The sequence below is a fragment of the Felis catus genome, chromosome B4 (genome assembly GCF_018350175.1).
Source record: "Felis catus isolate Fca126 chromosome B4, F.catus_Fca126_mat1.0, whole genome shotgun sequence".
Lineage (NCBI taxonomy): Eukaryota > Metazoa > Chordata > Mammalia > Carnivora > Felidae > Felis > Felis catus.
Window position 1 is genome coordinate 37756174 of NC_058374.1, and position 23046 is coordinate 37779219.

Below are 23046 nucleotides of genomic sequence, written 5' to 3' on the forward strand. Positions count from 1 at the left end.
TGGACCTTGGCATCATAACCAAATAATTTAATCTGTACTAACTGTTGAACTTTATTGACCACTTAGCAAGTTCATTACATTTTGTTGATATTTTTTAATTTTTTATTTTATTTTTAATTTATTATTTTTTAAATGTTTATTTTTGAGAGAGAGAGAGACAGAGGTGAGCCAGGGGAGGGGCAGGGAGAGAGACACAGAATCTGAAGCAGGTTCTAGGCTCTGAGCTGTCACTATGGAACCTGGTGCAGGGCTTCAATTCAGAAATCATGAGATCGTGATCTGAGCTGAAGTCGGATTCTTAACCAACTGGCCTACCCAGGCGCCCCATTAACGTTTATTTATTTATTTTGAGAGAGAGAGTGAGCAAGCAGGGGATGGGTAGAGAGGAGATAGAGAATCCTAAGCAGATTTTGCCCTGTCAGCCCGGAGCCTGATGCAGGGCTCAGTCCCACAAACTGTGAAATCATGACCTGAGGCTGGAACTAAGAGACACTTAACCAACTAAACCACCCAGGAGCCCTACATTTTGGTGCATATTAATTACCAATGTTTATTTAGTATGTTGCTCTGTTCATCTTGGAATTTTTTGTTGTTTAGGGACACCTACCTAGTTTCCAGCAGTCTGCTTTTAACCGGGTGGTGAGCAGTGTATCTTCTTCTCCTCGACAAACAATGGACTATGATGATGAAGAAACAGATTCTGATGAAGACATTCGGGAGACCTATGGCTATGACATGAAGGTAACTAATGGACAGGCTCTCTGAGTGCATACCCGATCACTGGGCTTGTTAAAAAAAGTTGTTGAACACTGATGTTTCCCCTGAAAGTGGAAGAGAAAGTAGTCATCTATTTATACTGGATTTATGGTGTTACCATTTTTTCAAAGCCCTCAAAAATACAGGTTGATGAAATAATTTTCTTTCTCTTTTCTTTTTCTTTCTTTCCCTTTCTCTTTCTTCTATTTTTGGAAACAGTTTTTTTTTTTTTTTTTTTTAAGGATGGAATTTTTGAAAGATCTGTATTTTCCTCACCTTATAACTCCTTATGGCTTAGAAGGACTAGAAACATTATACATATAGATTACTAAAAGCTTTTATGGTTTATTTCAGTATTTCGTTCCCTTTGGGTTGTTAAAGTCTGTGTAGTTATGTTTTAAGAATCCCATTCTAACTGTGCTTTGAGTCTTTTTGCTCTGATCTCTCATCTGGTGATTCTAGATAAAATGTCCTATTTTTTTTTAAATTTTTTTGACGTTTATTTATTTATCTTTTTTAAATATTAAAAAAAAAATTTTTTTTAACGTTTACTTATTTTTGAGACAGAGAGACAGAGCATGAACGGGGGAGGGTCAGAGAGAGAGGGAGACATAGAATCTGAAACAGGCTCCAGGCTCTGAGCCGTCAGCACAGAGCCTGATGCGGGGCTTGAACTCATGAACCATGAGATCGTGACCTGAGCCGAAGTCGGACGCTTAACCGACTGAGCCACCCAGGCGCCCCTGACGTTTATTTATTTTTGAGACAGAGACAGAGCATGAACAGGGGAGGAGCAGAGAGAGAGGGAGACACAGAATCTGAAACAGGCTCCAGGCTCTGAGCTGTGAGGACAGAGCCTGACACGGGGCTCGAACTCACAGACCGTGAGATCATGACCTGAGCCGAAGTCAGACGCTTAACCGACCAAGTCACCCAGGCGCCCCAAAATGTCCTATTTAAAGATGAGTTATACTTAGGCCCATGGTTCAGATTTGCAGAGTCACAGCTGCAGCTAGAATAAATTATTTGCCCTCAGTGTGATTATTTTGATAATGACACCACACTGGTTTTGGCAAGTTTGTTGTGTGTTGGATTTTTACTATTTTGTGTCAGGCCCAAGTCCTTTGTCTTTTACCAAGTAATAACATCATGATCTAGGCAGAAACTCTGCCAGGTTACAGTTAACCCATTGATCTGTTTTATATTAGCCTTGTTGAACTGTTTAGAATTTATGTCTGTAACCAGGGAGTTCATACTCTGATGTGTGAAAAGGTGAGGGTGCCTTTTTTCCCCCCTACGCCATAGCTATCTTTTGTTTGTCCTTTCAGTGTGTAAATCAGGTAGGTCACTTCATTCTTAGAGCATTAATATCATCAACTTTAAAGTCATAGGATAGGGGCACCTAGGTGGCTCAGTCGGTTAAGCATCTGACTTCAGCTCAGGTCACGATCTCACAGCTTGTGAGTTCGAGCCCTGTGGCGGGCTCTGTGCTGACAGCTCGGAGCCTGGATCCTGCTTTGGGTTCTGTGTCTCCCACTCTTTGACCCTCCTCTGCTCATGCTCTGTTTCTCTCTATCTCTCTCTCTCTCAAAAATAAATAAAAACATTAAAAGAAAATTAAAAAAAAATCATAGGATATAAAATTAAAACTATCCATCATAGATGCTTATAAATGATCTGTTGGAAAATATTTTTCTCAAGATAAAAATGCATCTTGGGGACGTTTTAATGAGAGAATTTTTAGTTTTAGGAATTAAAGACGAGCAAAGTTGAAACTTGAATTAGCTTGTTAAGGTTCTGAGCACCTCGTTACTCTGAAGTTAATGACATTCTTTGCTTATGAAGTTGTATAGGTTGACTAGGAGCAGATGAAAGGGAATGTGGCCCATGCCACAAAGAAGTTAGTACTAGAATTGCCAGTTTACCATAGCTTGGAGGCCTTTGATAACTGGGTTGTTATCTTTCTAGCACATTAAGTATCAACCAGTGCTCTAGAATTGCTGAATGGGGTAGACTTTGTTTGGAAGCAGATTGGTAACCTATGAAAACAAAACATCAAAAGTATTAGATGATTTTAAGGCTAGGGATCAAACCTGCAGTTTGATATGGTTGTACAGACTAGTCTTTTTTGCAAAATTTCTACAGTGGTGTTAGCTTATGGGCTCTTCTTTGGTAGGGAAGACTTACAATATGAATCATGAATTTATAGTGTTGGCGATATATTTGACAATGTAGAAAAATAGAAGAATGGTAGGTGGCAAGATTTGGGGTAATTTTCAAGGTCACATTCACCTTGATGTAGGTATCTCTGCATTAAAAAAAAATTAAACTCTTGAGTATTTTCTCATGGAACAAACACTTCCTGTGTAATTAAATTTTTATTTGCCAATTTATTTACAATTAGCTTGGTGATTTGTGACTATGAATTCATCTTTAAAATAATTTAAATTTAGTATCTTTGCTTGAGGGAGAGCCTCTTACTAGTTGAGGAAGAAGAGTAGGTAATTACATAGAAAACTAAAATCGGGGCGCCTGGGTGGCTCAGTCGGTTAAGCGTCCGACTTCAGCTCACGTCATGATCTTGCAGTCCGTGAGTTCGAGCCCTGCGTCAGGCTCTGGGCTGATGGCTCAGAGCCTGGAGCCTGCTTCCGATTCTGTGTCTCCCTCTCTCTCTGCCCCTCCCCCGTTCATGCTCTCTCTCTCTCTGTCCCAAAAATAAATAAACGTTAAAAAAAAAAAAAAAGAAAACTAACATCAGTCATTTGATCTTAGTTATCATAGCATCTAATTTGTGCTTTGCATTATTGGATTACTTCATTTGCATGTAATATCCTGTAATCACCACTGAATCACTGAGTAGCAATTTAAGAAAATCATTACTTAGGAAAATATATATTTAATGAAGCAAAATTTGTCATGGATCTTTTGTGTTTGTGTCTGGCATAACCTTTGCATATTCACGTGATTAATTCCTTTTTTTTTTTTCCCCTTAAGTTTATTTACTTTAAGAGAGAGTACGCAAGCATGGGAGGTGGTAGAGAGAATCCCAAGCAGGCTCAGTGCTATCAGCACAGAACCCGACATGGGCTCGATCTCATGACTGTGAGATCATGACCTGAGGCGAAATCAAGAGTTGGATGCTTAACTGACTGAGCCACCCAAGTGCCCCTCTTTTCTAACTCTCCCCTTTTTTTTAAATAATTTTTTTAATGTTTATTTATTTTTGAGACAGAGATAGCACATGAACAGGGGAGAGGCAGAGAGAGAGGGAGACATAGAATCTGAAACAGGCTCCAGGCTTTGAGCTGTCAGCACAGAGCCCGACGTGGAGCTCGAACCCACAAACCATGAGATCATGACCTGAGCTGAAGTGGGGCGCCTAACCGACTGAGCCACCCAGGCGCCCCCACCTTTTTTTTTTAATTTTTTTTTTTTTCAATGTTTATTTATCTTTGGGACAGAGAGAGACAGAGCATGAACGGGGGAGGGGCAGAGAGAGAGGGAGACACAGAATTGGAAACAGGCTCCAGGCTCTGAGCCATCAGCCCAGAGCCCGACGCGGGGCTCGAACTCACGGACCGCGAGATCGTGACCTGGCTGAAGTCGGACGCTTAACCGACTGCGCCACCCAGGCGCCCCCCCACCTTTTTTTTTTTTACGTTTATCTATTTATTTTTGAGAAAGAGAGAGACACCGTGAGTGGGGAAGGGGCAGAGAGAGAGGGAACACAATCCAAAGCAGGCTCCAGGCTCTGAGCTGTCAGCACAGAGTGCAATGTAGGGCTCGAACTCACAAACCGCGAGATTGTAACCTGAGCTGTAGTTGGACGCTTAACCGACTGAGCCACGCAGGTGCTCCTTTTTAATCCTTGGATGGCTTGAGCTTTGGTGGAAAGACTCAATTTTTTTGTATTTAAAATATGTTTCTTGTAGATAGCATATATATAGAGGGTCCTTTCTGGACTGTAATTCTACATATATATGCATTCATAAAATACAGAGTTAAGTCTTGTTTTTTGTGTTTTGTTTTTAAAGTAATATTACAATCTCTGTCTTTTCATTGGTAGTGTTTAGTCTCTTTTTCTTTTTTTTTTAGTCCATTTTTCATTTAACATAGTTGTTGACATGATTGTGTTTAAGTTGATCATCTTGCTGATTTTTTATTAATCTCTTGTTTTTGTTCCTGTGTTCCACTTTTCATGCCTTCTTTGGGTTAATTAAAAAAAATTTAATGTTTCGTTTCATTTTCATTATTGACTTCTTGCCTTACACCTCTTTTTGTTTGTTTTCAGTGATTGTTCGAGGGCTAACAATGTGTCTTTATCTTACCTAAGTCAGTATTGTACATATTCACATTTCATGCATCACCTTGGGGAAGTAATTTTTTTAAAAACCTCTTTTTAGCTATAATTATTTTCCATCATTGTTTTCTTTTTCTTTTTTTTTTTAAATTAAAAACATTGTTTTAGTGTTTAGTTTTTGAGAGAGACACACACACAGATAGACCATGAGTGGGGGAGGGGCAGAGAGAGAGGGAGACACAGAATCAGAAGCAGGCTCCAGGCTCCAAGCCATCAGCACAGAGCCTGATGTGGGCTCAAACTCATGAACCGCAATATCATGACCTGAGCCGAAGTCAGATGCCTAACTGACTGAGCCACCCAGGTGCCCCTCCATCATTATTTTCTGATCACTGTCCTTTCCATTTTGAAATCTTAACAGAAAGTTCCGTGTATGAGTTATAATGAAATGAGTAGAATCAAAGTCAGGAAAGACAATTCTAGTCAGTGAGAAGAAGCATCTGGGAACTAAAGCAGGGGTGCACTAAAGTATTCTTTCATCTGATGGTTTTTAGAAATTGAATTTTTGAATAGGGAAGATGACTGTAAACTGCTATTCCTAAATTCTCAGTGAATGACATTGTCTTTTAGAATTCTCTTATAAAACCTTTTAAGTGTCCTATTTAATTAAGGATAGTCTCATGATCTTCCTCTTGTCCACTGTACAAAGGGAATCAGGCAGGTGTTGTGCTAGTCTTTAAGCTGTGGTCTCTCATCTCCTTTTTGTTTTTAAATTTATTTATTTATTTTGAGAGAGAGAAGGAGGGGCCGAGAGAGAGGAAGAGAGAGAATCCCAAGCAGGGTCTGCACTGTCAGCACAGAGCCCAGTGTGGAGCTCGAACCCACGAACCTATGAGATCATGACCTGAGTTGAAATCAAGAGTCGGATGCTTAACAGACTGAGCCCCCCAGGCACCCCTGTGGTCTCTCATCTCCTAACTCACTCTTCTGTACTCTGCTTTGTGATGCTGGGGATGGGACTCTACACTAGGGGTTGCTAAACTTTTTCTGTAATGTGTATATATTAACACACATTAATATGCAACTAGATAAATAACACATAAAGCTTAGTAAATATTTTAGGCTTTGTAAGCCACATGTGGTCTTTATTGCATATTCTTTTTTTCCCCCCACAACTCTTTAAAAATATAGACTATTCTTAGTTCTTACTCCATACAAAAAGTGAGCTGCCAACTGGGTTGCAATATGCCAGCCAACTCCTGCTCTACACATTTGTTTTCTGCCTACTGCCTTCCTTCTGCCAATAAGAGGACATTAGAGAATATTAAAAGGCCTGGACAGTAAGAAGGGACATGATCTTTCCCCTGTTTTAGCCTCCATTTGTGTCATCTGAATTGCATGCTTTTTTTCCCCTTCTTTTTTTACTCTGGCATCGGGAACTGGTTCCAATTTGTGGTTGTTTTTTTTCACATCCCTGAAACCAACCACATCATGTTCCATTAGAGATAGCAGAACTAACTGGCCAGCACTTCCTTCTCAGAGGTATGGGTCCCAACTCCACAGGGCTCCTTCTCTGAGCTTTGTTACCTCAAGCTCTAGGGTTGGCAACTCTCTCTTGGTGTTAGCTTGGTGTTTCCATTTTGCCTTTTCAGCCTTTAATGTACATCTAACCAGTTCACTTTATTAAATTATCCTTGCTGAAATACCTGTGATTTCTGTCTTCCTGATTGTTCATTAAAGCTGTACATGTGAGCTTCTGGAAACAAACTACAGGGGAATCTGAGAACCAACTAGAGTTGTCAGAAGTATATAATTTGAATGTTGTCAGTGAGGCTTTTTGTTGTAAGAGCAATTGATAAGCTTCTAGGTTTGAAAACCTTTAGAGAGGATTAAATGTTTTTTTAAGTTTATTTATTTATTTTGAGAGAGAGAGAGAGAGAGAGAGAGAGAGAGAGAGTACGTGAGTGATCACCAGCAGGGGAGGGGCAGAGAGAGAGAGCAAGAGAGAGAATCCCAAGCAGGCTCCATGCTATAAGTCAATGCGAGGCTCGATCCCACAAACCATGAGATCATGGCCTGAGCCGAAATCAAGTTGGACCCCTGACTGAGCCACCCAGGTGCCTCCTGGATTAAATGATTTGTGTCCTTAAGACACCATGTCTAAACCTTTCTTCCCCTCCTAAGTCCATTTTAAATGTCAAGATTGTCTAACTTGGTATAGGAGTTTTTATGAGTTGTAGACTGTAGAAGGTAGATTATTTAATAGTACCTTTTTTTTTTTTTTTTTTTTTTTTTTTTTTATGTTTGAGAGAGAGACATGGAGCACGAGCAGGGGAGGGGCAGAGAGAGAGGGAGAAACAGAATTCGAAGCAGGCTCCAGGCTCTGAGCTGTCAGCACAGGGCCCAACGTGGGATTGAACCCATGAACTGTGAGATCATGACCTGAGCCGAAGTTGGATACTTACCTGATTGAGCCACCCAGGCTCCCCTAATAGTAATTTTCTTGAGGTTTATTATCTCTGTGGATTATTTTTGAGCTTTACTCATTCCCTTTTGGCTTGAAACTGTAATCATTACTGTTTTTCCTCCCAGTGGGCATTTTCTGTCCTATTTAATACTATGTATCTAATTTTACAATTGTATTTTTAGTATATTACAAAGCCTGCATTTAGATCTTTGTCACAGGGTAAGTTAAGTGGTTCTAATTCTGAATACCCCTCTTTGTTTCTTCCTCAGGACACAGCCAGTGTGAAGTCCTCCAGTAGTCTAGAACCCAATCTTTTTTGTGATGAAGAAATTCCCATTAAGTCTGAAGAGGTGGTCACTCACATGTGGACAGCACCTTCGTTCTGTGCAGAACATGCTTATTCTTCTGCTTCTAAGAGTTGTTCTCAAGGTATTACCTTTAAAGCAATGTGGAGAAGATAGGCCTGAAACCAGTGAGAAAAAAAATTGTATTAATCAAGACTGTGAATCTCTCTTAAATGTATATCCTAGCCATGAAATGCTAGTAAAACCTGAAAATGCAATTTTGGTTAGGAAAAGCTACACCCTGTTTGCATTTTATGTTACTGGGTGGTAACCTGAAAAAACTTGCACTGAATTATTGAGTCCTAATAAGAAGAACTTTAGAGGCTCTCTAGTTCCATCTTTCATTAATGTAAAATCTCTAATAGGCCTCTATTTGTTCATTACCAGTTGTTGAGGAACTTGTTGCTTTTTAAGAGTATTCATTCTTGTTTTGGAAAGCTTTGTTAGAAAGTTCTTCCTTTCTTTGGTAGATAATTGCTCTTGTATGTCCACTTTCCTTTCCCCCATTGAAAATATATCATTAGGTCACACGTCTGGGAAGTAAAGGGTGTTTCTTCGTTTAGGATTTTATGGAACAGCATATTATCGTTGGTTTATTAGGAGGATAGCACCTTATTTATATAGGGCAGCTCATGTGCTTACTCATCTTTTGGTCCCCTCTAAAACAGAGAGAGAATGGATTAAGAGATTCTTTCACATTCCCTTTCCACTTCAGTCACAGAGTAAAGAATCAGTAAGGTTCCAGATTTTTATTCTTAGCTAATTTTTGAGAGTGGGCATTAGAATTCGAGATCTTTTTTGTTTTGTATTTTTTGAAGATTTTATTCTAACTTTAATATGGATGCAGTGAATTCAGATGTCTAAAGTATTAGAGGAGGAGGAACCATTCCCCTAAATATTTACTTCGGAAACATTACAGTTTGTTGATAGTTTTCATTTTTTTGCTTTGTCTTTTGTTTTATTGGAAAGGTTCTAGTACCCCCAGGAAACAACCTCGGAAGAGCCCTTTGGTGCCCCGGAGTTTGGAACCTCCAGTGTTGGAGTTGTCACCCGGCGCTAAAGCCCAGCTGGAAGAACTTATGATGGTTGGGGATCTCCTAGAAGTATCTCTGGATGAGACTCAACACATTTGGCGGATTTTGCAGGCCACACACCCACCCTCTGAAGACAGATTCCTGCATATCATGGAGGCAAGAATTTAAAGCTTAAACCATGGCTTTAACATTTTTAGAATGCCTTGGTTCTTTGGAGGTACCACAAATGCCAGGATGGGGATGGCTGAGTGGGTAGTACTGTGGCTATCCTACTTTTTTTCCATTAAGCCAAATGTAGTTCTGCTTTTTGGTTTTCTTTATTAAGATTTTATATGATATCTGGGGGGGGAAAAGTAAATACCATTTCTGCTAAAAAGAAAAGAGGGCACTGAAAACTACCAGTTCTTCTAAGGAAGGAACAACTTCCTTATCCCAGACTCCCACTGTTGAAAGGCCCAAAAGAGAAGGCAGAAGAAAATATAGTGGTTGAAAAAAGAAGCACGGGAAGGGTTAAATAGGGGAGGAGGGGAGAATAAAAGGGAAAGGTTAAATAGAAGCAGACTGGGGTAGGCAAGAGAGTCCATGTTCATATATTAATACCTCATAGCAGGTTGCAGTTTATATGATGTTTTTCTATCTGTGATCTCATTTGATCCTCACCATAATCCTGAAGGGGAGAGGAAAGGATAGATGGGCAAGTATTGAGCCCATTCTATACATGAAGAAATTAAGGGTCAGAGAGGTAGAAACTTGCTTAGATCACACATTTAGTAAAAACAAAGAGACCTGGATTCCAGCTCTGGCACTGGACTTCTAATGTTCTTTTCATTATTCTTTTCCATTACTTATTTCCATGTAATGGAATGGTACGATGTCACTGACAATTGATACAGATATACATAGCATATGATAGTTTTTGGTTTGGAATTCAGATCAAAGGTAGTCTCATTTAGATAGTGTTTTCCAAAATACAAAGGGTTTACTTCTCATCCATTATCTCATCTGATCCTCTTTATTTTACACATAAGGAAACACAAAGTATTGAGAGGGTATATTTATAGTGCAAGATGTGATAGACTTCAGACATTTATAATGCAGTGTTCTGCATTCTGCGGTTTCTTAGGTTCCTGTCAAAGATTTTCCAGTTTCAGATATGTCACAAAATGAGTTCTCAAGTGGTGTTTCTTAAGTAACTATCAAGCTTAATGTTTTTCAGTATTTCTTTCTTTACCTTCTCCTTGTACTTCCTGTTGCTAGACATACTTTTACTGTTAAAATTTTTAATGTTTATTACATTGGCATATAATAGAAATCAGAAAAATATTAGAAAATTAAAAAAAAATAAGAGTTTTTTGTTCTAGTCCTTGCTAAAGTTACTACGTATCTTTTGTAATGAGATCATGGATATAGTTTTATGTTTTGGCAACCATTTTGATAACTTCTTGGCCTTCAGGAATTTATTAATTGTGAGTTAGTAAAGAACTGTAGTAGTAGTAAATGAAGACCAAAAAACTTGTTACATAATTCAGTGTACATTTAGTGCTTTTAGCTTTATGTGTATGTTTTATCTCAGTTAAACAGAGGTGCTACACACTATACTAATATATGCTAACAACGATCTTTTTTCCCTAGTAATCTAAAGTCAGATGTTTTATATAGGCTTGCCATTATTTTCATTGAATATTAACATTTGATTTCTCGTTTTTTAATGTTTATTTTTGAGAGAGAGTATGTGCATGTGTTTGTGCAAGTGGGGGAGGGGCAGAGAGAGAGGCGGGTGAACAGAGTATCCGAAGTGGGCTCTGCGCTGACAGCAGAGAGCCTGATGTGGGGCTCAAACTCATGAACCCATAAAATCATGACCTGAGCTGAAGTTGGAAGCTTAACCGACTGAGCCACCCAGGTGCTTTCTTTCTTTTTTTTTTTTCTTTTTCTTTTTTAACATTTATTTATTTTTGAGAGACAGAGACAGAGCGTGAAAGGGGGAGGGGCAGAGAGAGACACAATCCGAAGCAGGTTCTAGGCTTTGAGCTGTCAGCACAGAGCCTGACGCGGGGCTCGAACTCACAAACTGTGAGATCATGACCTGAGCTGAAGTCAGACGCTTAACTGACTGAGCCACCCAGGTGCCCCTATATTTGCTTTCTTAAAATGTCTTTTAAATATCTTTAGAACATTTATTATATATAATGTACACAACATAAAATTTACCATTTTAATCCTTCTAAGTATACAGTTCAGTTGTGTTAATTGCATTTACAGTGTTCTGCAACTGTTGCCACTGTCAATTTCCATAATCATCCCAAACAGAACTTCTGTACACGTTAAACAATAAATACCATTTCCCTCTCTCCTCAGCTCCCGGTAACCTCTGTTCTACTTTCTGTTTCTGTTGTTTTTGTTTTTGTTAAGGTTGTCTACTCAAGATACTTCATATAAGAGAATAAAACTTTATAAATGTCTTGCTTTACAGGTACCTGGGTGGCTCAGTCAGTTAAGTGGCCTACTCTTGATCTCAGCTGATGTCTTGATCTTGGGGTTGTGATTTCAAGCTCCACGTTGGGCTTCGTGCCAGAAGTGGAGCCTACTTAAAATGAATGAAAAAATAGTAAGAAAGATTATTATTTAAAATAAAATAAATGTCTTGCTTTAAAATTGTTTCTAATTTTATATTGATGAAGGATGACAGCATGGAAGAGAAGCCATTAAAAATAAAAGGAAAAGACTCTTCAGAGAAGAAACGGAAACGGAAGCTAGAAAAAGTAGAACAGCTTTTTGGAGAAGGAAAACAGAAGTCCAAGGAGTTAAAGAAAATGGATAAACCTAAAAAGAAGAAATTAAAACTAAGTGCAGAAAAATCAAAGGAGCTGAATAAACTGGCCAAGAAACTGGCAAAAGAAGAAGAGAGAAAGAAGAAGAAGGAGAAGGCTGCTGCAGCCAAAGTTGACCTTGTGAAAGAGACTACTGAGAAGAAGAGAGAGAAAAAAGTGCTGGACATCCCCTCAAAGTACGACTGGTCAGGAGCGGAAGAGTCTGATGACGAAAATGCTGTGTGTGCAGCACAGAACTGCCAGAGGCCCTGCAAGGACAAGGTGAGCTCTTAACTATACGGTCACGTGGGAGAGAGGACAAGGAGCAGCAGTCTCCAGACAGAAGTTTGATGAAATGAGAATCTGGTTTTGATTCTAGAATTTGGGCTTCCAACTTAATATGTTTTCTACAGTTTCTATAAACTGTTGTGAATTATGAGGCTATTAGGTCAGTGTGCTTAATAGAAGAGATATTGTGCTTTAAAAATCAGGTACTTAGTGAACATAAAGAGACGAGAGCAGAGAGAAGCTATGTGATAACCCTGGGTAGCAGTGCATTTCATGTGCAGCTGGCATAGCAGTTTTGGTATAGTCTTTTGCCTTCCCTGTAGGGTGACTCAGAGAACTAAATACCTTGTCGGTTAGTCACAGTGGCCTGAAAACATTCTGGGCCAGTATTTTAAGAGCTCTGGAAAATTGCATTAAGATTTGTTCTAAAGACCTAAACTAAGGGGTTAAATCTTCCCGTTTGGTCTGTGTCTTACCAACACTCAGGCCTGTGTGCATTCTTCTAAATGGAGTAAGAGTTTTTCAAATACCTTGTGAAGAAATAATTAAGATCTTTAAAGGTATTATTTTAAAAGTTTCAGTATATTAATTATGTCATGGCCATTCTTTAAGTAATATTGATGTTATGAACTTCTGAGTAAGATGGATGGACTTTATGAAAAATCCCAGTTCATTCAATGACTGGAGGCATCTGTTATGGTTCCCATCAAGATTATTAGTAAATTCATAGTTTTTATTTGATAATGTTTATTATACCACTTGGTACTTAAAATTGTAATACCTCTTCAATTTGAATATATGAACAGAGAATATAACTGCACCATTATTCCCTTACTTCCCTCCTCAGTCAGATTCTTGTTAGAGCTTGAAGAGGTCACCTTGTCCAGGCTCTTCATTTTACAAATGATGAAACCAGGACTCAGTGAAGATAAATGATGTGACCAAAGTCATAGAGCTAATTAGTGCAAAGCCAAACGTAGAACCGTGGTTTCCTGGCTCCCAGACCAGGTTTTCTCCACTAATATCCCCCACCCCACCAATAATTAAGATGTAAGTACAAAAGCACATTCCAAAACTGAATGACACTTATATTTAAATTACACTTATTAAATGTTTTCCACTCATTTTTAGAAAATGAATATATATATATGGTAAGACACATATCCCATAGTCTAACCTTCCAAGGACAATATCTACAAATATTTTACTGTGTTTCCTTCTAGTCTTTTTTCCTATATGGCTTATTTTATATTATGTCATAAAACCTGTTCACTTTTGTATCTTTATTATATAAATGTTTCTATTTTATGAACATTTAAAAACATTTTAGTAGTTACATTATATATGTGTGTATATTATTTTTCTTTCATTTTGAATTTCTTCTCATCCGAATTTGTTTATTAAAGAAGCTGATGAAAGGTTAACTTTTTCTTTGGGTACTGAAGAACTATTGACAGCTCATGTTGGCAGAACCTTCTCCCTTTTTTAAACTAATTTTATGGCAGTTTCAGGACTGGCAGCAAGATGGTGTTTCTTTTTTAAGCTTTCCTATCATCATTCCTACAATGTTTATATCCATCACAAACTTTTTGCTTTCTGTTTTTTCACCTTTCCACCTAATAATCTTTCCCCTCTTCTGCTAAGCATCGTAAATATGGCTCAGGTCATCCATTATCTTCCTGTAGCATATAAACGTTATAAGCAGTTTTTTTTATCATCTGCTATAAAATTGTTAAATAATTTAACACATGCCCTGCTTACTCTCAGGGTTATGAGAATTAAGAGGAGATCATTTATATGAAAACACTTGTTAACCAAAATGCAGTATAAATGTTAAGATGTAATGGTTATTTTTAAGTTAGCCCTGAGATTTGCTCCTAATGTTAAAGGTATTTTTTTTTTTTTAATCTGGAAAGTTGTCTTAATAGAACTGAGGGAGATTTAGCTGCACATTCAGAGAAAATGTCTATTTCAAACTGTTAAAACACATACAAAGGTGAGGAAGATGTGTCTTAACCTGTCATTAGTTTACATAAAAGAAACAGTAAATGTTGTAATTTTTTTTAATTTTTTTTTTTTTTTTTTGAGAGAGGGGTGGGGGCGGGGAGGTACGGCCCGAGAGAGAGGGAGACAGAGGATCCAAAGCAGGCTTTGTGTTGACAGCAGAGAGCCCGATGTAGGGCTCGAACTCATGAACAGGGAGATCATGACCTGAGCCAAAGTTGGACACATAACTGACTGGGTCACCCAGGCACCCCTAAATGTTGCATTTTTATAGTGTGTTTTTTTTTAACTTTTTAAATACATTTTTTAATAAAATTTTTTATATGTTTATTTTTGAGAGAGAGAGAGAGCACGAGCAAGGGAGGGGTAGAGAGAGAGGGAGACAGAGAATCTGAAGCAGGCTTCAGGCTCTGAGGCATCAGCACTGGGCCCAATTGCAGGGCTCTAACTCATGGACTGAGCCAAAGTCAGATGCTTAACTGACTGAACCACCCAGGTGCCCCTAATGTGTTTAATTTTAAACAGAAATTATTTCAGATTGTAAACATTTTGCTCATCATTGCTGTTTTGCAATATTTATGGTTCTCCAAGTTTGTTCTTGAAACTAGTTTTACTAAATAAGAGGTGTATTTCTTCAACTGCTTTGTAAAGAATTTTACAACTTTCTCCATTTGAAGTATAGTATTTTTCTAAGAAAACCAAATTAATGCATGGCATAAAATGATGGTTAAAAAAGAAGAATGTTTTTAGAGAAGTCTGTGTTCTTTAAATATCATGAAGCAAAAAATAACTTCTAGGGTTCGTTCATATTTAGGTAAATGTACATTTACCATATTTCTAACCAATAATTACTATTACTTTTCCCCCACAATGTGCAGATTGAGAAAACTTTGAAGGGCTACCTAAACATACCTAGCTTCAATTTCAAGATGTTTTAGAAAGAGAAAAGAAAAATATTACCAGAATAATGGGAAAGGGTTTAAAAAAAAAGTCTCTTTTCCACCATTATCAAATTAATTTCAAGGTGTAATTAATTTTAAAAATAATGAAAAAAAATAACTATTTTCAAAAAATTAGTTTTAAGGTTCGGAATCTTCTTCTCCCTGAAGTCTGCCACTTTCATTCAGTCTTCCTGATACCAAAAGTAAAAGAAGTTAACTTGAAAAGGAGCACATTCTTTAAACTAACATTTAAGTAACCTTTTTTTTCTGTATTAGAATAAATATTTAATCATCTTATGAAAACAGACATTTTTCCCTTACCTTTTTTTACCTTTTTCCTGTGGGCCTTTTCCTTACCCATTACTATTTCCATAAGTTTTGGATGGTTAAATAGAGATGAAGTTGATAAACCTATGTCTCACTTTTACTCTTTGTCAGCCACTCTGATGTATTAAAAGATTTTCATAGGGTGCTATCTCAGCCAAAGTATTTGCATTTCCATTATTAGTTCATATCTCTTTTTAAAAGCACAGATAATCAAAGGTTGGATTACCCTCAACAAGTGGTAATGTGGAGATTGGGTAACGAACTGTCCCAGTTTGCCTGGACTTTCCGGTTTTAGCGTTGAAATTCCTATCTTGGGAAACACATCAATCTTGGGCTAAGAGAGCTGGCCACTTAATGTTAAGAGCATCAAAAAAATATACACAAGGATTCTGAACATTGTTCTCTTGCACTTCATTAAGTGAATTGTTTTAATTTTCGAATCTGGTTTTTGCAGGGAACCTTGGTGCAGTAGAGATTGAATGCCAAAATAACAAAAGCTTGGTCGGGTAACTAAGCTAAGACTACCACTAAATCACCAGGCTTTCTTTTTTCCCAGTGCAGTAATAATGCCCTGTGAAGTGAACAAAATGAAATATGGTAAATATTTTTAAGTGTAAATATGAAACCGTATAGCAACACAGGAAATACTAAATTAACATTATTTCCTGTATTTAATGTATTTCTCTTTAAAAATTTCCCCCAATCCAACTGGTAATGTATTTGTACTATACTTTCAAATCTTTTATCAGTTAATATTTGAACAACTCACAGCTGTGAAGTTTTTTAATTATTTTTGTGATTTGATAAGTAAATCTCTTAAAACCAATGAAAGGGGAAGTGACTATTAGAGCCTAATGTGCAGATAACCAAGTTCTGTGTTCTTGAGTTTTCAGCCTAGTACACAATCTGTTGCCTCTGTGTCAAATCTTCAGTTAATTCAGTTGAAATTCCAAACTTTGGTTTGCTTTATGACCCTATGGGTCTTTTCAAACAGAAGTAGCACTGGAATTGGATTGTTATTAGTACATGAACATGACAAAAAGATACTAGTAAGGGAAGGATTGTTTTTTCCCTGCTAGATTATTAGGGTAAATTGATATATAACCTGTAGGCTGAGATACAATCTGTGTACTGATAAATGTCTCAAAAAAAGTTTTATACTGTTTTGGAATGGTGGGAGAGCTAGGCTCTAGGAGTGGACCTCTAGCCAAAATCACAAAAGAGAATGTGTTCTCATCCTTACTTGAGACTGATAGATTTAATTTGGGGAAACCTGGAATGCAGTGCAGAATTAGATTTTTAAAAAGATAGGGCCACTTTTTCTTGGAAGGATATACTGATAAATTGGGAACTTTCTTATCCTATGGGTTAGCATGAATGGGGACTGGACTAGATTAAGAAGGTTGAAAGTAGGACTAGAGTTATCTACTGGTTCAGGGTGGCATCATAAACAGGGTAATATCTCCAATTTGGGCAGCCCAAAGAAACACAGATCATCTTCCCAGTTCTCGTTACCAGTGCCAAATAGCCAAAACACTTAACCCCAAGTTACTTACCATCACATTAGCACTTTGTAAATCTTCATTGCTATAGTACCTATATGTTTAGTTTGTTGCAAAGAAGTCATTTATCTCCCTCTTTTGTCTTTCATATAGTAGTTTGCTGCAATAGGAACAGTTCAATTTTCTTTACTGCACTGACTTCAGAAACTAAATATTACATAAATAATTACAGAACAAAAACAGAATTTGTTTTAGGAAGGAATTGTTAAATTGCTCTGAATTTACCAGCAAGCAGTATCACAAAGTACTAGGAATGATCAAATTTAGAAAATATAAAAGTTACCTAGAATCTGACTGAAAATCTAAGCTCTGGTTTGTACCCCCAAGATATTCTGAGTCTGTAGGTTTGGGTTTGGGATGGGTCTCAGCCGTACTTTTAATGAACACAACAGGCAATTCTATGTAAGTGGTCTACACGTTTTTGAGAAGCAGTGCTACAGGCAGTTATTTCAAAGTGCAAAATGGATCTTGTGTAAGATAGTATAATGAGTAGAGGCATGAAATTGTGATCTTGAAAGATGCCACACGGTGAGCTAGCTGTTTTGCCATGCATTATTTCATTTAATCATCTAAATAATCCTGTAAACAGAATATTATCTCCATTTTACAGATGAGGAAATTGAGCCTTACTGAGATTAAATTCTTTGCCTCAAATTGTACACATCAGAATTCAGAACTTGTGACTGAATTCAGTAATCTTTACTGTACACAGCACTGTCTCCTAATAACTAGAACTCTAGAATAGGAACAATGGAAGCAGAAAGATTCTTTTGACAAGTGATTTTTCCCATGCTTTATTACAACCCTAAAACCACTAACATGAGCATCATCATTTTGATAACTCTTTGAGTACTCAGAAACTAATTTAGAAACTACTCACTTTCCCTGAAACTCATTTACCTAGCCCAAACCTTCTCCTCTGTTCTTTTCTCATAAACTTCACTGAGGTACCTCTTTGATCCCTTCATACTCCTTACTTTGCTCTGAAAACTGGCAAAGCTCATTGTAAGTGGCTTTGTAAGTTGCCAGTGAGATGATCCACTTTGTACTGGGGAGAGGAAGAGTAGCTCTTTTAATCTTAAAGGTTCTCATCTGCCATGACATCAGTTATAAAAACTACCACATTCACCCTCCAGATACAAAAACCCAAATCATCTTATTGTTAACTCCAGGCCCAAGGCTTAATAAAGTCACCAAACTACAGTCTCTTTCTAGCCTTCTATGATTACAATATCCTCTGAAGGGTCAAAGTTTGCCTGGCATCTGCCACTGACCTATCAGTTATACAGACTTGAATTTTAAACCCTGGAGTGATCTATTGACCTGTGACTTTGACTGTTTTAATTGGTTAATTTGTAAGATTTGACCTCTGATATTTGCTAACTTTTTATAGGGAGTTGTATTTGTAACGGAAGAAGAGAAGAATAAAAAATATTAGTTTTAAAAGTGGCCTATGTGACTGCTTTTCTAAAAAGGTATTTAATGCTCTTAGTACTTTGGCTTATCTCTTTGAAATAAAGCTAATACACAGGATTGCCTTCACATTGTTGTATTCTTCCTTTCTTGATTGATAATTGCATTGTCTTAGCGTCTAGAAATTGTTAATATTAGCTAAAACTACTTGGCTGCTCTATTAGAAGTTCCTTTTTTGTCAAGTTTTTCTCAAACATGTTTCTGCCTCAAAAGGATCCCTGGGTATTTATGAGGTAATGGAGTACCTAAGAGGCCTAATTTTGTGGACATACTGTGGTAAAATATAATTTGGGGATATTAACTTCCCAGCTTCTTTCTTTAAAAAGTAACCCCATAAAAAGTCATTGTCTGTCTCTGGACATCCCAGTTATTTGCTATCATTTAAGCCAAGAAAGCTCTTTGGTTTGCTTTTTTTTTTCTAGGCTTAATGTTTATGTAACCTAAACATTCCTCAATCTTGTCTCCTACAGGTAGACTGGGTACAATGTGATGGTGGCTGTGATGAGTGGTTTCATCAAGTTTGTGTGGGTGTATCTCCAGAAATGGCTGAAAATGAAGATTACATCTGTATAAACTGTGCAAAGAAGCAAGGGCCAGATAGCCCAGGTCAAGCACCACCTCCTTCCTTCATAATGAGCTACAAACTACCAATGGAGGATCTTAAGGAGACCAGTTAGCAGTTGCTGGGTTAGTTTGGGACATGGGGGGAAATGGACCACATTGAGACCTTAGTCATCAAGTAGAGTGGTTTAGATCCACTCAGAATGTTGCTTCCAAAGACAAATGGCCTTCAGAGAAAGTCCTCTTAGCGGACTTCCTCTTTGCATGGACTGTGTGACCTACATTCTCTTCAACACATCTATGCAGAGGGTGTCTTTGGTACAGCAGCCAGTATTTCAGTTTATGTCTCCTCTGAGTACGGTATGTTACTTTACAGCCAGACATTTGATTGAGCTCTAGAGTGGCTGGTTGGCATTAATACATTGGTATGTTAGCAGGGCATGTAGGATGTGGCTTATGGCCAGTTGATACTAGTTAGAGGTTTACAACCTAGAGGCAGTACTGTCTGGAGGTGCTGACTACTTGGCTCTCCTTAGGACAGTTGGACAGGAGTGAGAGTACCACTCTCCTTCCACTGTTACCTGGCATGTAATGCCCTACGGATATAGCCATGGGAGCAACAGGGCCAAAGTTACTCCTGTTAGTAGTCATGGGATAGTAGCACAGTCTAGACCCCAGCTACTTGTGTGTGTTTGTACCAAGAAGAAAACCCCAAATGAGAGGCAGATCACCTTATCTTCCTAAGGAGGAGTATGTCATCTAGTTCAGAAGTCTGACTAGATTGGATTCTGGGAAGAAGAGCTTTTCTTATTTCAAGGCAAGGAGCCTTTTTTTTTTTTTTGGCTTTGAGAAGTCTTGCTGTCTTGGGTCTGCATTTTAGAGACGAGCAGGTACATGGATCCAGGCTCCTGCAAAAGAAAAGAAGACAAGTCAGAATGTTTTACTGAGACCCAGTGATGCATGCTTTTCGGGGAAACCTTCATTTACAAGTATACCAGACCACCAGGCTTCAGGCATGGCCATGAGCAAGACCAGCAAATAACAGCTTTTTGCCTTGCAGCCCTGACCCCGATGTCTGCTGCTTCCAACACTGGCAATTTCTGATACTGGCCCACAGCAGATGCTGTTGAATAACACCCTGGCTTCATCAGAGGATATGGGGTTGTAGCACCTCCGGGTGATAAAGTTGTTTTAGTAAATCCATTTTTAAAAAAAGAAAAAAGGACTTGTTTTTACTTTTTTCTAAATGTCTCTGACTACTGACTGTTCTATAAATAGATTATTTTTCCTTTTTTAATATACATATATGGATATATAAATATATATATTTACTGTTACCAGCAGCATATGACAGAGTTTTCAGCATCAAAAATCCATTTGGGGGCTTGCTTTCTCTTTTTGCTTTTTAATAAAGAAACCCCATTCCTTCCTTGTAGTACAAGGAGTTAGCACTTCCTTCTCCATCCTAGCCTGACCACATCTTCCATCTTGTTTTTGTTCATAGATCATTGTATTTCCTTTGTGTTGTTGGAACTTGTCCCTGTCTATTGGGAAACTTGGTCTTACTATTTCTGTGATGGCTGGTTTGTTTTGTTTTTGTATGTGAATGTTTGAAACTATGGTGCTGTGCCCTCTTCCCTCCTGTTGTGTTCTCTATTGTTAAGGTGTTAGGTAAGCTGTATGGAAACTTTTATTAGAAGGGGACTAATTTTTTTTAAAGGACAAAGAACCCCAAAAAACTAAAAATAGTGTTTTGTCTTCACTATGCCGTGTCCCTTTATTTTGTTTAAAAATCTGTGGTTTGGCTTAATTTATCAGTTTTCTTTTTAAAAGGGGGGAGCAGGGTGGGCCTAGAGAACAGCTTATAATCTCCTTTTCCCTTTTTGCCCCAGTCTCTTTTAAAGAAATGTCTTCTAGTAACTAGAAGTGAAATGTACTGTCCAGTTACAGTTTGAGTGGGTATGAGATTTAACTCAAAAGGCATCTTGCTAAAAAAAAAACAAAACAAAACAAAAAAAAAAAAACAAAAACTTTTCCTGTAAAACCCAGTTTCTGTAAATGCTTTCTCTGTGGTTCAAACTACCTAATTTTTAGTCTTCCCTTAATATTGCATAACATTTTTAGTGTTTTGACCTGTTACAAGGGTCATAAGCGTCACTCTGCATGATCTCAAGTGTGTATATGATTTAAGATTTCAAGGGATATTACAAGGTAACTTTTAACCAATTTCATAAATTTTAATTTTGCCAGTCTATAAAGATATTATTACCTAAGAATTTTATCTGGTTGATGTTATAAAAGAAAGCACAATATTTTTTGCCTTTCGTCTTCTCTGCAAAGATCTTCAAATACTTTTGGGTTAAAAATTGAATGCAGTTTTAAGTGATGGCTGCCTTGGTGGAAAACATTTAAAAATAGCTTATCTTTTCTTCCTAGTCACCCATTAACTTTACTCAGCCATCAGTGGAAGGGCATGAGGATGCTGAGAAAGATAGTTAAGTTGGTGCTCTGTTTCTTGGAGTATGGTGGGTGGATGCAGGTGGCTGTTGAGGAAATAATTTATGTCCTTAATACAGTATTTACCAGCTGGAGATCTGAGAGAAAAATGCAAGACAGTCTTCAACTATGAGTAGCCCCCTGTTTATCTTCTGTTTTGAAACTTAAATATATCATTCAGTTGATTTGGTGGGATTTTCTGTATTTATTTGAAAGTCACAGAGGATTTGGTCTGACTCTTGACCAAAGGCTGAGAAGAACAGATGAGAGACATTAGTTTAAAAAAGAGAGAGAAAAACGAACATATACAAGTCTATAAGTTTGGAATTAATGAACTAAGATTCATCTATTTAAAGACATGCTGGTGTTCTAATATAAAATATTGTTTTCAGTTAGAGGAAATTACCTATTTACAACTTACTCTATTCTTCATTGTTGTAACATTTTATATTAAAATTTGATTTAAAATGTTCCTTTACTTTTCAGAGTTGCAAATTTTCACCATTGGTGTTTTAACTAATTCTGTGATAGTTCTTTCAAAGATATTTCTTACTATCTTCATTATAACTATGTTGGGGAAGGTTATAGAAAGAAAAATTAAAAAAATGCTACATAAGTCTTTAATATTCTCAAAGGGGTAGGTCAGTGGAACTATGCAAATTCCCAAGTTTACAAATGCAACTATAGCATTAGTAGTAGTTAGCTTTCTTATTGGCAGAAGAGGGGACATTTTTTTCCCACAAATGTCTATTTTAGTTCCTGATAGTTATTGCAACAAAGCCATGTTGAGAGTTAGATGTTACACTCCCTTCCTAAGTTGCTGCAGACCACCTTTGCACTGCATGATTCAAATTTGTGCCTCAATAAAATTACAAATTACTGTATGTCATACTTTGAATAATTGAAAAGATAAGCATTAAATCTGTGATTGTCTACTATGTACTTTAATAATCAAAATCCTAGCAAAGCTAGCAGACCTGTAAGATTAGAACAGTTTTTACCTGTGCTTCACTTCTGTTCTTCTCTGCTTTTGTCTTTGGTGTCCAAGAAATGTCTGTTTATTTGTTTTTCTTAATTTTAACATTCTGGATGCAGTTGAGTGCACATAAAAGAAACTCCCTGCTTGTCAGTATTTTAATTCTGTAGTACATTTGTATGAATATGAGCCAGAACTTAAAGTAGGATGAAAGGAAAAACTGAGAAAGCCTTTCTTTCAAAGGATGAGACTATATCCTTTTTAAAGGAGAAAGTGACAATTTGGAGTGGGATTTAAAAATTGTAAATTGTGGAAAATTAAGCTGTTAAAGTCCCACATATAACCAGGTTCAATAAAGGTTTACATACGGAACTAGCTTCATATATGTGTAGAAAGTTGCTTTTGCAGTAGGTCTGTTAAGTATAAATTTTAAAAAGCAGGCAATTGATTTGTCTTTCACCTTTTGAAACTCCTGCCCCCCCTTTTTAAATTAAAGCATATCATTACTTCTTTGGATATGGATGTGCCGAATGATATTTACAGCATGAGAAGGAAACAATTGGATGTAAATCTATTTTGGAATTGCAGTCTTCTCTTGGCCTGGATCATAATCCACTCACCACTATGCAATGGCTGATGTGCACTGGGAAAAGATGTGACGGGTGTAGATGTATCCAGCTTATTCTTACTTTTGCAATACTCCAAGA

The 23046-nt window shown here is 37.4% G+C and overlaps 1 protein-coding gene and 1 long non-coding RNA gene across 7 annotated transcripts in view; one reads left to right on the plus strand and one right to left on the minus strand.

The window, feature by feature from the left end:
* The window catches only part of KDM5A (lysine demethylase 5A), a 97502-nt gene extending 74782 nt beyond the window's left edge, over nucleotides 1-22720 (plus strand). The window contains exons 24-29 of one of the 3 annotated variants that reach the window (XR_002743743.2): nucleotides 598-741; nucleotides 7793-7952; nucleotides 8837-9057; nucleotides 11583-11993; nucleotides 12847-13049; nucleotides 18227-18255. Coding sequence is in view for 2 of the 3 variants with exons in the window: in XM_006933402.5 (XP_006933464.2) it covers nucleotides 598-741; nucleotides 7793-7952; nucleotides 8837-9057; nucleotides 11583-11993; nucleotides 18777-18983 (1143 nt within the window). In the remaining variant the exon portion in view is untranslated. Of the gene's footprint in view, nucleotides 1-597; nucleotides 742-7792; nucleotides 7953-8836; nucleotides 9058-11582; nucleotides 11994-12846; nucleotides 13215-18226; nucleotides 18256-18776 lie in introns of those variants that run through there. The other 2 variants (XM_006933402.5, XM_045061230.1) reach the window with 2 other exon arrangements.
* LOC111561311 lies at nucleotides 681-19736 on the minus strand. Of its 4 annotated transcripts, XR_002743744.2 has the most exons (4): nucleotides 19599-19736; nucleotides 16828-16933; nucleotides 7886-7986; nucleotides 681-821 (listed from the first exon to the last, which is right to left on the minus strand). It is a non-coding gene; the product is annotated as an uncharacterized LOC111561311 (long non-coding RNA). The 4 variants fall into 4 exon arrangements; XR_006600476.1 differs by lacking the exon at nucleotides 16828-16933; XR_006600474.1 differs by lacking the exons at nucleotides 681-821; nucleotides 7886-7986 and adding an exon at nucleotides 11071-11485.
* Nucleotides 22721-23046: the final 326 nt, after the last annotated feature.